The sequence below is a fragment of the Protopterus annectens genome, chromosome 9.part0 (assembly GCF_019279795.1).
Source record: "Protopterus annectens isolate FY-2018-M chromosome 9.part0, PAN1.0, whole genome shotgun sequence".
Lineage (NCBI taxonomy): Eukaryota > Metazoa > Chordata > Ceratodontiformes > Protopteridae > Protopterus > Protopterus annectens.
Genome location: NC_056743.1, coordinates 665650697 through 665666431, shown reverse-complemented (window position 1 = coordinate 665666431; position 15735 = coordinate 665650697). Strand labels below are relative to the sequence as shown.

The 15735-nt window shown below is 38.3% G+C and overlaps 1 protein-coding gene across 1 annotated transcript in view; it reads right to left on the bottom strand.

The window, feature by feature from the left end:
* Nucleotides 1-15735, bottom strand: part of LOC122811422 (von Willebrand factor A domain-containing protein 7-like) — a 405726-nt gene that overhangs the window by 303458 nt on the left and 86533 nt on the right. The window contains exon 4 of the mRNA XM_044083258.1: nt 2642-2806. Coding sequence (XP_043939193.1) covers nt 2642-2806 — 165 coding nt within the window. The remainder of the gene's footprint in view (nt 1-2641; nt 2807-15735) is intronic.

The window sequence follows — 15735 nt, the reverse complement described above, 5'->3', positions numbered from 1 at the left end:
AGCTTGGTTTGTAAACATGTTGCACCACAGAGCAAGCTTGGTTTGTAAACATGTTGCACCACAGAGCAAGCTTGGTTTGTAAACATGTTGCACCACAGAGCAAGCTTGGTTTGTAAACATGTTGCGCCACGGAGTAAGCTCAGTAAGCCCTTGAGAGCAGTACCAAAGAATGTTCTCATTCAGAAAAGTAGCAGCCCAGTGGTGTAGGACAATGAACACCGTCTTACCACATTGCACAGTGTAGGTGCTCAACCCCCCACAAAAATATTACACAACATATAAACAGAGCATCCCTTAGAAGCACTACTTAAAAACAAAGGCTAAATAATATAAATAGATGATGACACAATAAATGACAAAAACAAACAAATGAAAAAGAAAGAATTAACACTGTGTACATGTAAACATAGACAACTTTGCTGTACTATGAAATAAGAAAACATACAGCAACCGATGATAGAAAGCAGCAAAGAAGTCAAATAATAATTTAACCTAAAAGCATAAAATTAAAGAGATTAAAATAATAAAATGAATAACTTAGCAATGGACTTGCAGTTTGGAAATGACAATGAATACAGGCACACATCAGTGCCATTTTTAAACACCTATCAGAAAGCAAACACAGTTAAATAATAACGCTGCATTAGTAAAAAAGGGAAAAAGTATGTAGAATATTCAAGAAGATATCAAGGTGAAAGTTACACTAGAGTTAATATTTTGCAACACTACATTTCATGTAAAAACTATGGCTGGGATTGGATAAGGCACTATTTAATGTGGAAGCCTTATCTCTAAAGATTTTCACATTATGCTAAACATAAGTAATTCCAAGACTGCTCCCTGCTGCTTTCCACTGGCAGTGACCGTAGCACAGACAGCAGTCTCCTGGGTGAAGAAACATGTAAATGTGACACTCCAGGGGAGGGGCTAATGCAAATTAGTCATGCACTTTACCCCAGAAATAGTGCTGGCTATGGTTCTTCTACAAGTGCTTGAGTCCCAAGTGCTCGAAGACCACACTCTCAAAGCCAGGCACTCGAGAGTCTTGTAGCTCATTTAGACAGCTGCTTGTGCACAGGCTCAAATATGTGTTCAGGCAAGCAGATAGAGACAGAGAGAGTGGGAGGGGCTGGAAGTGCAGATTAGGCCAATGACTGGGAAGGGAATTTAGGTTTAGGGAGTGGGAGAAGATTTTTAGGATTAAGGAGCAGGAAGGATGTTTTAAGGTAAGGGAGCAGAAAGGAAGGTTTTGGGGTTAGGGAGCAACCAGGGAATTTAGGTTTATGGAGGGGGATTGGAGTTTTAGAGTAAGGGAGTAAGAGCTCAGATTAGGAACCAGGAGGGAGTTTCAGGATTAGACTAACGGCTCTGGCAGGCCTATACAGTTTTGTAGTTCGAGTGTTGAGACGACTAAGTAGTTATGGGAGATCAGGCTACTTGGAGTTTGAGCACATTTTTTTCCATCAAGTGTGTTGTGAACTGCTATCATGTATGCACTTGAAGTAGAACCAAAACAAGTTAATGCCAGCAAAAAAGATGGCATTCACCCATTCTCCCTCATGGATAAGTTTGTGGCTCATACTGTAAGCAAGGTAGATATGGCAGAACCTTGCCTATGTATGTTTGTATGTGTACACGAGTATGTAAGTGTGCACACAAGCATGCAAGGATATGAATGTTGCTGCATGGATTTTGTGTGTGTGTGTGTGTGTGTGTGTGTGTGTGTGTGTGTGTGTGTGTATGTATAAGTGTGTAGACAAACATGCAGGGGCATGAATGTTGCTGCGTGGATTGTGTGTGAGTATTTGGGTGGTCTTCCTGCAGGAGGAAAGTAGAGAGAAGCAGCTTATGTTTGTGTGTGTGTGTGTGTGTGTGTGTGTGTGTGTGCTACTGATTTCTGTTTGTGCATGTGTATGCGTGTGTGTTTGTGCGTGCGTGTGTGCTACTGATGTCTGTGTGAATGTGTTTGTGCATGTGTGTGTGTGTGTGTGTGTGTATATGTGTGTGTGTATGTGTGTGTGTGTGTGTGTGTGTGTGTGTGTGTGTGTGTGTGTGTGTGTGTGTGTGTGTGTGTGTGTGTGTGTGTGTGTGTGTTAGGAGGTGCCCATGCTGCCAGGATGTATAGGCTAGTAGGGAACACTAGCAGGGTGAGGTCTGACAGCACAGTGTTCGAATGAGGTACACAGTAATTAGCTACCAATGATGTGTTCCTCTGTAGTTTTCCTTTTTCTCTGAATCAGAGATTTTTACTGTTGTGCTATTTGACTAACCCACATTTGCCAACTAGCAAGGACCTTGAATACTCTGTGAAGCCCGGGTACTAGAATTCAGAGACTTCTAAACAATCACAATATTACTATGCACAATTCACTAACAAACCTTCATACTTTCTCATTTCAATGCTGTCAATACCATTACATTTAGTGTAGCTATGGGGCAGTTAAGTCTCTGACTCCTTTTGGATGGTAAGCTTTGATTCAGACCCATTTCCTGTTTTTTATTAATCTGCTCACCTAGAACATACCTTCTGTAGAGTACACATTAGCACAATAACATGCAATAGTAAGATAGCACTTGCATTCGTATATAGAATTGTCGTGTCTCTGATCCATTTGGAAAGGAGGGATAACATGTTGCTTACCTGGATCAATGAAAAAATCTTGTGTAGCTTTGATGGCCATGTCTGCAGCCTCTTGGTGTAAGTAGTGATGGGGGGAAATACTTGGCTCAGAAGATTCTTTATTAATACCTCCAACAGGGCTGTAGTTCTGTGAAAAATCATTTTTTCCTCCATGAGAACATTTGCCTGTGTTTAAAAGAAAAAAGCAGGTAAGTAAACTTGAATTTTCTTGTCATTTATCAGCCGTCAGTCTGAAGGATAACATACTTGAAAGTAATTTTATTTATTTATTAATGTGGTAAGGATAAGAGTCCACTGCAGACCTTTTCAGTAACAGCCAAGAACATGTGGACAAAGGTAAATGCAACATAAATGGGCAGTTTAGAGAAATCAATTAACAAGCTTGTTGTGTGGAGGTGGGAGAAAACTTGTGTAACATAAGAAAACTCACACAGGCATGGTGTTTACATTGACACCATTTAAATAAATAGGATATACTACTGTGCAGCTTAATTAATAACAGAAAAAGACTTGCCACAAAAACACAGGCCACTGATGGAAAGGAAGGGGAGAAATCAAATGCCATCATGGAAGAATCAAAGAGATAAAACTATAAGGCAATTAAGACAAGAAGTGCCGCTGTTAGAAGAGTATAAAAGAGGAAACAGATAAACCAAAATACTCAGAAAAATAGACGTGATAAAAGCAATCTGCAGTATCAGAACAGATCAGGATTTAGCATGCACTATTGCAAATAATAAACAAAACATATCACCACAGGCAGAAAAACTTAGAAGATATGTAGATAAATATAAAGGAAAAGTACAACATAAACAATTTATTGACTGATAACCCAAAACGGTTTTATAGAGAATTGGGAAACAAGGCAAATGGAAATGAAACACCATAAAAAAAAAAAAAGGAAAAAGATACATTTTGGAGAAATATCTCTAAAAATTCCTGTACAATTTAACAAAGTTGCTAAATGGATAGAAGAAAAAAAAAGAATAAGAAGTTCAAATATACAGGATATGAAATGGGATGAGGTAATGACCAGAGAGATTGAAACAAGCTAAGAAAAGATCCTAAATGGAAAACACCAGACCCAGATGTATCATGTAGTACCTAATTTCTGGCTAAAAGTATTAACATCTTAACATGAAGATTTAGCCATGAGTAAGAACTATTTATATGTGCACTAAGAACAGATACAGGAAAGATAGTACTCCTACCAAGAGTGAACCTGCAAGCATAGCTTTCAACCTGCCATCTCATAACTTCAACTAGGAAGTTCATAGAAGGTCTAAAATTTGATTTTTTTACTTACAGAATAGTTGTTTTAATAAATTAATATGGTATAGTTCAATTTGCCATGGATATCAGTTAAAAAAATGCTAACACTGAATGTTTGATAGACCCTTTCAATGTGGAAGTTTGAAAAACATAAACTTTTTAAGATCTCAAATGAGGACTATTCTTCATGAGGTACACTTGAGAGGTATGCCTGTAAGCTATCCTAAAAATGATAGATCAATAACTTGCCTTCTGCTGACGTATAAACTATCCACTGGAATTGATGCAGAGTTTATAATTATTTAGAAGAAAACTTAGTCATGGCAATACAACAAAAGGGTAATGAAAGAAAGTCATACAGAAAAAGGATACTTTGCTGTCAATTAAAGTCATAATGGAGAAATGTAAAAAGGGGAAGAAATCTAAGTATGGCATGGATAGACTACAACAAAGCATTTGACAGTATTCCACATTCATGGATAAAAGAGTGCTTAAAAATGTATAACATCAACCATAAAACAATGGCAAACCACTTTCTATTTAAGACATGATAAAGGAAAAATTGTTATTCCAGGGATAAAAACTCAAAGGGGATATTCCAGGGTGACTCTATCACCCCTGCTCTTTTGTCTTGCCCTTAATCCATTAAACTGTCTACTTAACAGATTAGGTAATGGCTACAGTCTGCCTCCCAGAAAACAAAGTGTAAAGATTTCTCATCTTCTTTTTGTGGATGATTTAAAACTATATAGTTCATCAGATGAGGAACCGAAAACACAACTGCGAGTGGTCAAAACTTTTTCAAATGATATAAGAATGTCATTTGGTCTTAATAAATGTGCAAAAGCAACCTTTAAAGCAGGAAAGCTGCAGCACCAGGAAAACATCAGCCTGGGACAGGAATGTGATATAAAATAATTTGAACAGGAGGGAGTGTATAAATATTTGTGAACTGATGAAGAATCAACAATAAAACATGAACAAATATGAATAAAAAACTTAGTGAGGAATATTTTAGAAGACTAAAATTAATACTGAAAACAGCACTGACATCTAGGAACAAAGACCAAGCTATAAAGCAATTTGCTGTTAATGTCTTAACTTACAGTTTTGGAGTGACTGACTGGTCCCAAAAGGTGTTGGGTCAGTTGGATAGGAAAAGAAAAAGGATTCTTTATGCTTATCAAATGATTTATAAAAATCAATGTATACCAAGACTATATATTTCCTGTTCTGAAGGAGGTATGGGCCTCCTTGAAATTGATTACATGTATAGATCTGCAATCGTAGGACTGCATACATATCTGATGATCTCACAAGACCCAAACATAGTGAAAGTTTTAAAACACGAGGAGAATAAGTCTAAGATGACTTCCCTCCTTAGTTCAGCAGAAGCAAATCGGTGTCAAGCGGGAATGGAAATCAAAGCAGAAGTGGATAAAAATCAGGTAGCAACTGTATGTGCCGAAAACAAAAAAAAAGAATATAAGGTGAAGGATCAGATGAGGAGGCAAGAAATGTGGAAAATGCATAAATATATTTCAAATACAGAAAACTCTTGGAACAATCTTGTGCTGATCAGGATTAAATGCAGGAATGGTTAAGGAGAGGTGAATTTAAACCAAAAGACAAAAGGTTAATATTGGCGGCCCAAGACAGTAGACTACATACATGGGGGTTTACAAATTCCATTGAACATGTGGAAGAAACAGACAAATGTAGGTTTTGTAAAATAGAATTGGAAACAGTCAGACACCTTGTTGCTCGTTTTGACATACTAATGGCAGAAGGACTGTATCCTGAAAAGCATAATAATATGGCAAGACTGTTGCACTGGGGATTGTGCAAACATTATAATACTGAATTAGCTGACAAACATTGGAAATATGAGCCACAAAGCATTATAGAAAATGATAAAATTTATATCACGTGATCACCCACTACCAACAGTTCAAAATATAGATGTGAGAAAACCAGATATAGTAGTCCATGAAAAGAAGACAAAAGTAGCATTGATCATCAAAATTGCTACATCCAGTGACTACAATGTGTTATATACAGAGAGACACAAAGTCATAAAAATACTGGGATTTGCAGCAGAAAAGAGGGCAATGTGGAAGAAGGATACCCAGACAGTTCCAATAGTAGGAGGAGCAATGGGCCACCACTCCAAAACTGAAAAAAGAAACATGCTACACACTACTGTAACAATGGCTTCAGAGGTTGGTAGCAATTGTTACACATCAAGCAGAAACTAGTAACCAAACAGAAACACACAAGAAACTCAACAGTAGAAACAAAAAAACACACCAAAACCCAAACCTCGTAAATGATGATTACATAAAACTCATAACATTAAGTGCTTTTGTCCTGAAGCACAACACCAGGGACTTCAGAGTTCAAACAACAATCACACCTGGTGGTTAAATAATGTTAACCAATCATATAAAAAAATCAAACTTGCTAATTATCTAATTAATGAGAAATACATTGAGTGCAAATCAATCTCTCATAGAGAAGACTTGTATAAAATGTTATTTAAAAACTATGGATTAAGTATATCATGTAATATAAAATACATAGTCAGCACATTCACTGAATATAACTCAAATGAAAATCATTATAATTTATGTTAGAGACATCCCAATCAAAATTATAAAAAAAAAAAAAAAACAAAATCAAAACTGTAAAGCCCTGTTGTTAAGAATACTGTCCAACAAAAGGGAATCTTTAATGCCTGGCTCATTATAAGCATTATGATGCGACTGCCACATCAATTCATTTTGCTCCAGCAAATTTTTAAAATCCCCACCTCTCGTATTACTAATGACCCAGTCGATAAAAAAACATGAATCTTCCAAAAAACAGGGCATTTCAATGAGTGTCTATATAGAGCATTACTCTGTTTACCCTTCTTAATATCATATAGGTGCTCATAAATTCTCTCCTTCAATTATCTGATAGTTTCCCCTACATAAAATGCTGGACATGAAGTAAAAGTGGCCAAATACACAACCTGGTGGAATTATAGTTACACCTTCCAGGACACCCTGGGGTCCTTTTATAACCTTCCACACTAACATAGGGTCCATCATTAATAAACTTACAATATATCAGCACCCACACTTTCCCATTTTTGACATAACTTTACATAAACTAACATGACCACTTTCCAAATATTTTTTATGTTCTTGCCCCTATCGTATGTAACAAGTGGGAAGCACCTAATGTGGTCTTGAGGTCAACAGTAAATATAACATTCCATGCCCTTTTAAATATGTTGACCACCACTGAAGCATCTGTATTGCATGGCACAGCCATAGCTCCTTTTAGATCCCTATCTTTCACCAAGATTCCAGTTGACACCTTATTCACAACATTCCTACAAACTCTTGGTTCATTCTCAGCAAGAATAGGGGCATACTTATTACTACTTCTCCCACTAACAATTTCATCTCTAAATCCCTTTAATAGTGGTCCGGGGCAACACGTTTTTTTAATCAACTTATCTAACCCCCCCCCCCAAAATTTTTGATTATCAGAAACTAATCTTGAAAAACATACCATCTGCTCTTTAACTATTATTTCCTTTTTAGAGAAGGGAATGGCAGTGGTTGTAGATCAAAAATGAGTTTGAATAAGTCTCCTTGTGGAAGATATTGGATAAGTATCACATTTGCACTTTATCCTTACTAAGGGTGACATCAAGATAATTAATTTTGTCCATATCAAAGGCATAAGTAAATGTTAAAAAATTGGCTGTATGACCTAAATAGTCAACAAATTCCAAAAAAAAAAATGTTACATCCCACTCCCAAAAAATGAGGATGTCATCCAAAAACCTAAAATACTGAAAAATCATTCCATAAAATGGAGAACCAAACACAAACTTGTCCTCCCAATCAGCTAGGAAAAAAATGGCATATATAAGGGCACATTTCACCCCTTCACAACACCTGATGTCTGATAGTAATATTCCCTTTTGAAAATAAAATTGGTGTTAAAAAACAGGTCCAAAAACTCAAGAATCACTAAAATGTCTATACTCTCAATAGTCTTATCATCCTTCAAAATGTTGGAAAATATCGTAAACCTACAATATGGTGTTTAACAGAACATAAATTAACAATATCAGCTGTCAGAAATATAATATCACCTTTAAACGGAATATTAAGTAGCTGTAATAAATGCCAAGAGTCATTTTACTTTATTTCTTTTCCAATAAATGTTTATATCAAAAATCAATAAATGCCACCAAAGGTTCTATTTTAGATCTACCTTCCTCAACTAAGGTGGGTCATAAACATTCTTGAGTGTTTTTGGAATTCTGAAAATAGATGGAATAACAGGTAATGTGACATTCACAAATTCAAATCCTTGATCTGAGATATAGCAAATCAAAAAGGCAGTAATCACTCTTGGGATATGCAACATTTATCTGATTCTTGGAAACTTGACTATATGTATTCACATCATTTAAAATTTCAGACATTTTGCTAGAATAATCTAAGTAATCCATAATTAATATGCCACCACCCTTATTGAGTTTCATCACCCTGATATTTTTTATTACCCATCAACTATTTTAAAATGCTCTACTCACCAACCCTCAAATTATCATCACAGTTGCAAATGCTGAACATACAGGTTCAAAAATAGTCTTCAGAAACTCTCAAAAATTGAAACTAATGAGTTTGGTGGTGGCAAAAAAAAATACTTTTACTTTTAATCCCTATGACAGGGTTCTCATGCAAAGTATTACCAAAAATAATCCTAAGTTAAATTGCCTAGTGTAAATTTTGAGTTACCAACAATTTTGCCAAATCCATCTTAAAGTTACATACAAAACATAAACTTTTTAAAACTAGTAATACTCTATCAATAGTTGAAAATTTTAAACCCTCAATCCACTTTAAAAACACAGTCATTGTCCATTGCAACATGGTGACAAGTGCCCTCAGAAACATAAGATGTTCAAATATATCTTCTTGTTCTTCCCAGTCGATAATGGCTTATGTCCTCACATTGGAAATTCAGAGGTTGATTTCCTTGATTCACCAGCCTCTACAAACTCCTGATGTGAGCAGGCTTTAAAAAATCATTATCATTAACCTGCCTCACATTTGGTGGATTCACTTAACTGACCACAACATCAATCGAATAGTCAATGTTCACTTTACTGGGTTCACTCCTAGTAATAAATGACCCCAGTCTCTGACACACCCACTTTGTCTCATATTCCACCTCATCTCTACTTAGCGTCTTCTGCTTCCATTCCCTGTTTTGAGCAATCCCTTCATCAACCTTTCTGAAAATATTATAATCGTTACTGCACAAAGGAAATAACAAATCACTCTCAATACTAGCATTGAGAGTTTTCATTTCTTCATCCATTACATGTGACTTACATTCATTATCCAGAATAAGTTTTGTTACCTCAACATCTGTGCAATCAAAAAGTTCCAAAAGCCCTTGATGCAAAACCGAGTTATACTAACCCAACCGAAAATTTCCAAAAAACCATCCCTTTTGGGACTCTGTTTACCTTGATGCACTCAGCCAAACAGTTATCCATTTGTAGGTTCCTGTATTTAGCCAATTGACAGTCAAATAACGTAAATTTTGAAGAAATTGAACCACTTACTCTTTCCTCCTTATTCTGGAACTTACACTTAAGATTAGCAAGCCAATTGTGTAAGTTTGCTTCCATTGACCTGCTTGTTGTTTGCACTGAACTCGAGTGCAGGAAAACATTTAGCAAAGAGCAAACCTAGGAAGCTCTCCATCACCATCTACGGACACTGGGATGGCGGGAATAGAGGAAGAAAATGTAGATAGTTGTTGAACAACTGTAGAATAGTAAAAACATTTAAATGAAGGATGGGCAAGGTGAAACAACACAAGCAGAAACTAATAACTCAAACATAAACGCACAAGAACCTCAGCAATAAAAACAAAAAAATGCAGTAAAGCCCAAACCTTGTAAATGATAGTTTTACAAGTTTTATGTAATTAACTAAGCATTTTGTTTGATTCAATGGAGTAATTGAGACTGCAGGTGATCAAAATATTTACTTATTTTACTTTTATTTTTTATATTTCTTAACAGGGTAAGATTGCAAAGATACAAGCATTTGATTTTGACAGGTACGCTATTGGGTTGAGAAGGTGCCAGCTTTTTTGTGTGTGAGATCCTGGTACTGCAGGAATAGAGAATATGTCCCTTCCCTGCTGTAGTGTAATCTTGGACCTGGTATATATAATTAGTATGGGCTGTGGTGAGGTATAACCTCTACACAGGGAGCTGGGGGGGATTGTCTCCCTGCAAGAACACATGTAACGGAATTCTTAGAGGTTTATTATGTATGGTATCTGAGTGAGTGAGTGTGCGTGTGTGTGTGTGTGTGTGTGTGTGTGTGTGTGTGTGTGTGTATGGATTTAATGTGTCATTGACTATCAGGCTGTTCTGTATGGGGAAGACATACCCCACATGTAACCAAGCCTCATCGGGGCCAAAATGCAGTTTTAACAATATGAAATGATGGGCACACATGTGTAGACATACGGGAACTGAGGTGACCCTTGGATGATACAATTCAGTTATACAACCTTGTGCACCTACATTCTGCTTGATGCCCTTTAGTTTACCAAAGCCGTCTCTACTACCTAGTCATAGTTTAGTGTGCCACCAGCATGGCATGTGCTTTACCTCCACATGCTGCATCCTGTGTACCATGTACATGTCGTGTAGTTCATGAAGAATTTGCAGACATAATGCTCATTGTGCATTCCTACACATCAGACAGTATTAAAATTTCATTAGCATGCTTATATATGTCTGCATGGATGACATACTACCTCAGTAATTCTTAGCACAGTGTATTTGCTTTGTGTGTGGATCACTAGGCAAATCTGGGCAGTTAAGTATTATTGTATAGTATTCTAATATTTGCAACATGGTTATTTAGTACAACAGTTGTGTTACATTGTTGCATTTCAGCAGCAAGGTGCTGTATGTGTTTTCTTTAAGTGGTTGTTTAGAGAAGGAAAATAAATTTCACAGTGTGAGAGACAGAGGTTCTCCTGGATGCCCTCAGTCAGAATGGCCACTCCTGATGGGAGAGACTGGGAATCATGAGAAACAATGCAGGGGTTACTGCAGACATGAATTTAATAGGTTACTATGCCTGCATAATGAAAGAATGCCAACATAGGGTGATAGACATGCAAGAAAAAGCCAAAATGAGAGCACTGGTATTGCAGGTAGCCCTCACAGGGCTCCTAACAGAGGAAGAAAAACTGCTGCTGGCCTCACAGGTACACTGAATGAGCTACAAGTGCCATGCCCCCCCATGTTGAGAGTGACCTCAGCATGGGGGCCGTGGTTCACTACAATATTGGCATTATAAATATGAGTATTATCTTGTCATGCCTCAGTGGACACGTTAATTTCTGTTAGTTTGTCATTTCATATAGGATTCCAGTGAAAGCACAACATAGAATGTCAGATGTGTACCTGCAGTGGCCCAAATATCTGTCCATTCGTATATATATATATATATATATATATATATATATATATATATATATATATATATATATATATATCTATATCTATACACACACACACACACACACACACACACACAGTGAGTGAGAGAGATCTTTATGTTACCTTAGCATGTATGATCGGGGAGGGGCGGCCATGGTGGTGCAGCAGTTAGCGTTGTTGCCTCACAGCAAGAGGTTCCCTGATTCAATCCCTGGCTGGGGTGTCTTCTGTACAGAGTCTGCATGTCCTCCCTGTGGTCACGTGGGTTTCCTCCGGGTGCTCCTGTTTCCTCCCACATCCAAAAAGACATGCTGTAGGTGGATTGGACACTCTAAACTGGCCCTAGGTGTGAGTGCAGGTGTGTGTGCCTTCTGTGGAAGGTTGGGTGCCAGGCTGGCAACTCAACACCATAAAACTCCACTGCCAATCTTGAGCGGACAGGTGATCCACTGTGGCGACCCCTAACCAGGGAAATCCGAAAGAAAAGCATGTATGATCGGGGAACATTCACTTATGCAATCAATGTACTGCCAGTTTTGACTGTAAACTCCTGCACCACCTTGTTGTTCTCCCAACTGGGGATGGGAAAGGCCACTAGACATGGGGCTGATATGCCCACATATGCCATAGGTGCCACTATTTCCACAATGAGGACAAGCAAGGAGAGTGTACCCATCACTTGTAGTACCACCTGAGCAGCTCAAAGTGATGGTGCTGATGTGGACACCTCTGATGGATGCATGTAATAGATTGCGACAGTTCCCATGGGGGAATTACCTGCAAGAAACATGTGACACCTGCACTGATTGCCACCTTTCTACCTATAGGAGGCCCAGCAGAAGTAGGTCAGGGAGGAGTCAGCTCTCCTATACAGTCACCTGTGCACAGCTTCCGTGTCTAATGGACATACAGATGGGCAATGTCTCTGAACCATGGCACCTCAAAGACAGACCTGCAGTGGTGATCCATGGCAGTGATCGCCTCATATGGCACCACAGGCCAAGCCTGGAGATGATGCAGCTCTATAAATCTATAAATATCTGGACTTTTGTGCACAGTTACTGCATCACAGCCTGCAGGCACAGTCCTGGTCTACACAAAATATGCATGTTCTGGACTGAACCCTACAGTACGCAGCCTATGCAGCCTGTCTGCATGCAAGAGGAGTTATGCTGACCTACATACCTCTTAACCTCAGAGCAAGAAATCTGGACAAAGCCATAAATAAGGGTGGGGCAAAGGCCCCAAAATAGGGACAAGTTTTAAATATTGCTCTTACAAAATTAGAAAGTTGATAGAATAACAGGTTTTGCATTTGCATAATTTTTCTGAAGGGTATGAAGTCTGAAATTCAAATGTCTTACATGTTCTAACTTCACGCCTTTAATGATTTGCCACTAATTTGCCAGAAAACAATTTTTTGAAAAACAGACCAAATATAGGAGGCAAAAATCTGGACATTCTGCAAAAATCTGTTTAGTTGAGGGGTATGCTGATCTACCAAGGTGTACAAAGAGATACTGCAGTAATTCAAGAAACTGTGGTAATGGCTTAACCAGGCTGTGTTATGAACAACAGAACACAAACCAGTGTTAGGAAGTAGTGATGTAAATGTCCATTGATTTGTAGGCACAATAATCACAGGATTACATCTCTCAGAGAAAGGCAGCTGCCGTATCACTCTGGGCTTCTAGTGTATCCTTGGCATCCTCTGCATCTCCTTAAACACATGCATACATAGACATGACAATTGGAAGTACACCCGCCAGCTCACCAGATGGCTTGCTGTGCACATATCTTAGCCAATTCAGTTTGTGGCTGTAGAGGCAGTGAGGGTACTATATCAGGTTGTGTATATAGTAGGGGGAGAGCGATTTTGGCAGGGCTGTCTACCTTTGGTGGAGGTCAGGGCAGAATTGCTTGGGTTATTACTTCATATGGGCGAGACTGAGATTCACACAACCTGTGAACATGGGTTGTTACAACCTGTCCCATGTGCCTTGAGATTGGGAAGTGATGACAACATATATTTTGTTTCCAAACTACTTGACAAATATTGTAAAGCAATTTGAATGTTACCAGTATATTAATATACTAAGTGCTACTCTGTGCAGTGTGATCTTAGTACTGTACTTTACTAGTTAGTAATAATGCATATTACTTTCTTTCAGCTATAACTCCTTACCTACAGCTGAAGACCTGAGGAACTATGGCATTCCTTATATTCTGTGCAGGTTGTTGCCACTTCTGCTAAACACCATGAGGTAGGAATGGGGATGCTGGGGGTGATTTATCTTCAGCCTCCTCAGAACTGACACCTTCTGGCTCCATGCCCAAGTTCCCCAATGTTATACAATGTAGGATGCAGCAGGCCACAAATATCTGACAGGCTTTCATGGATGTTTAATGGAATGTGCCACTATAGCTGTCCAGACAATGGAAATGCATTATTAGACACCCACAGATGTGGTCAAAGATGTTTTGTCCGTAGAAGTGGGCACAGCTGTAGGCTTACTGTGCAAGTGTCTATAGGGAATATATCAGGGTCAGCAGCCAAAGGATATCCAGCATCCATGGGGTACTACCTCAGACTTAAACATAGAGTACAGGGCACTGGATTGCCAGATGCAGGCATTGTGTATCCTGATAGACAATTAGCTGTCATGTCTGTGATGCATCATCTGTGCTCCCATACCTCCTGGCAGGTAATCCAATAATGAGCCTGTTTATTGAGTTACATTGGTGCATCATTTTCATCTCATTTCCATGTGGTCATAGTTATGATAGTAACTGCACCAAGAATGCTTGGTAAGTGGTATACCGAGTATAAACCTGACATTTAGGGGTTATTGCCTCTACTGAGTCAATGGGCCTTATATACTTTGCTGCAAGTGTCCCATGCAATCCCATAGTTCTAGCAGGATGTGTCAGATATGCCAATTGTCACAATGGTCACTGCAGTTATGACTCTGGTTTGTGTACTTATTGGTCTTCCTCTTTGACCTGCCACTTCGTTTCCTGATACATTCGGCATGGGCCTGGCTCATCCATTGTCTGGCTAACAATACAGAACCTGTCTAGTGGCAGCTGCCTTCTCAGATCAGTGTACAGGATTGGTGTCCCAAGGCATGTTACAGCTCAATGACAGTACATGGGTGCATCTCTCATTACCTCTGGTACACTGTCAACATTAGCAGTGATATGTAGTGTTGTATCAGGCAGATTATCTGTTTTGGCAATGACATTTGTGCTAATGTTAAGCATTCTTGGTTCATAAATATAGCCTAGTCATCTTTCATGCATGTCATTGTGTGCTATTCCACCTTCTCACGAATCACCTGATTTTGTATGATCACGGTGGATGGCTTATTTGCATGCCGTCTTTGCCCTCATCCTGTGCATTGCACACCTGAGTTCCACAGTCCCTATAGCTATCTTTATGAGCCATTTCCCCCCTCTGTAGATGTTATTCTGCATGTACAATCACTATGTCATTGTGCAGAATGCTTATGAATAGGGCCCTAATCAGAAGTAATATACCAGTTACCCAAAAACAACATCATTATACATAAAATAATCAAAATAAATTGCAGAAATATTACAAACCATCTTTCTCAAATGCTAAATGGTCGTAATGACAAAAAGATAACGTCATTGTACAAAACATTGAGGGAACTGGAACTTTACTTACAATAATAAGTATGTATCAGTGGAGCCGGGAAGGGAGAATATAATAAAAGTGGGTAGATTTCTGAAGAAATATATGAAAATATTTGGTATGGAAGATATGAATTTAGTACTATGAAATCAAACAGAATTTTCATATTATTTCCCCAAGATGAAATAACTGGCCTACAGTAGATAGATTTTATATTTCATACGAGCATATAAATTTAATTGAAAGCTCTGACACATCCAATAAATATTTCAGATCATGCACTGATAAAAAAATCCTGTGTCCTGACTTGAGTGCTCTTCAAACTATCTGGAGATATACAGAGCTGAGTATATTTTTCTGGCACTTCAGAACTGTGTACTGGTAATTGTTGTTTGACTAATTTTATATCATTGCTGGCTGACTTCAGAGTTGTGCACTGTTATTTTTGCTTCACTGTACAGTTTTTTAGATCTCTGCTGAAGGTGTTGGTTTTCCCATACCTACCCTGCCTATTCCTGTGTTGTTGTTTAAATTTGGAGGCTTTTGCAGTTGCCCGCCCCCACTATAGATTTGATCTGGGACACTCCCTCCAGTCTCATCTCTTTACCTTTT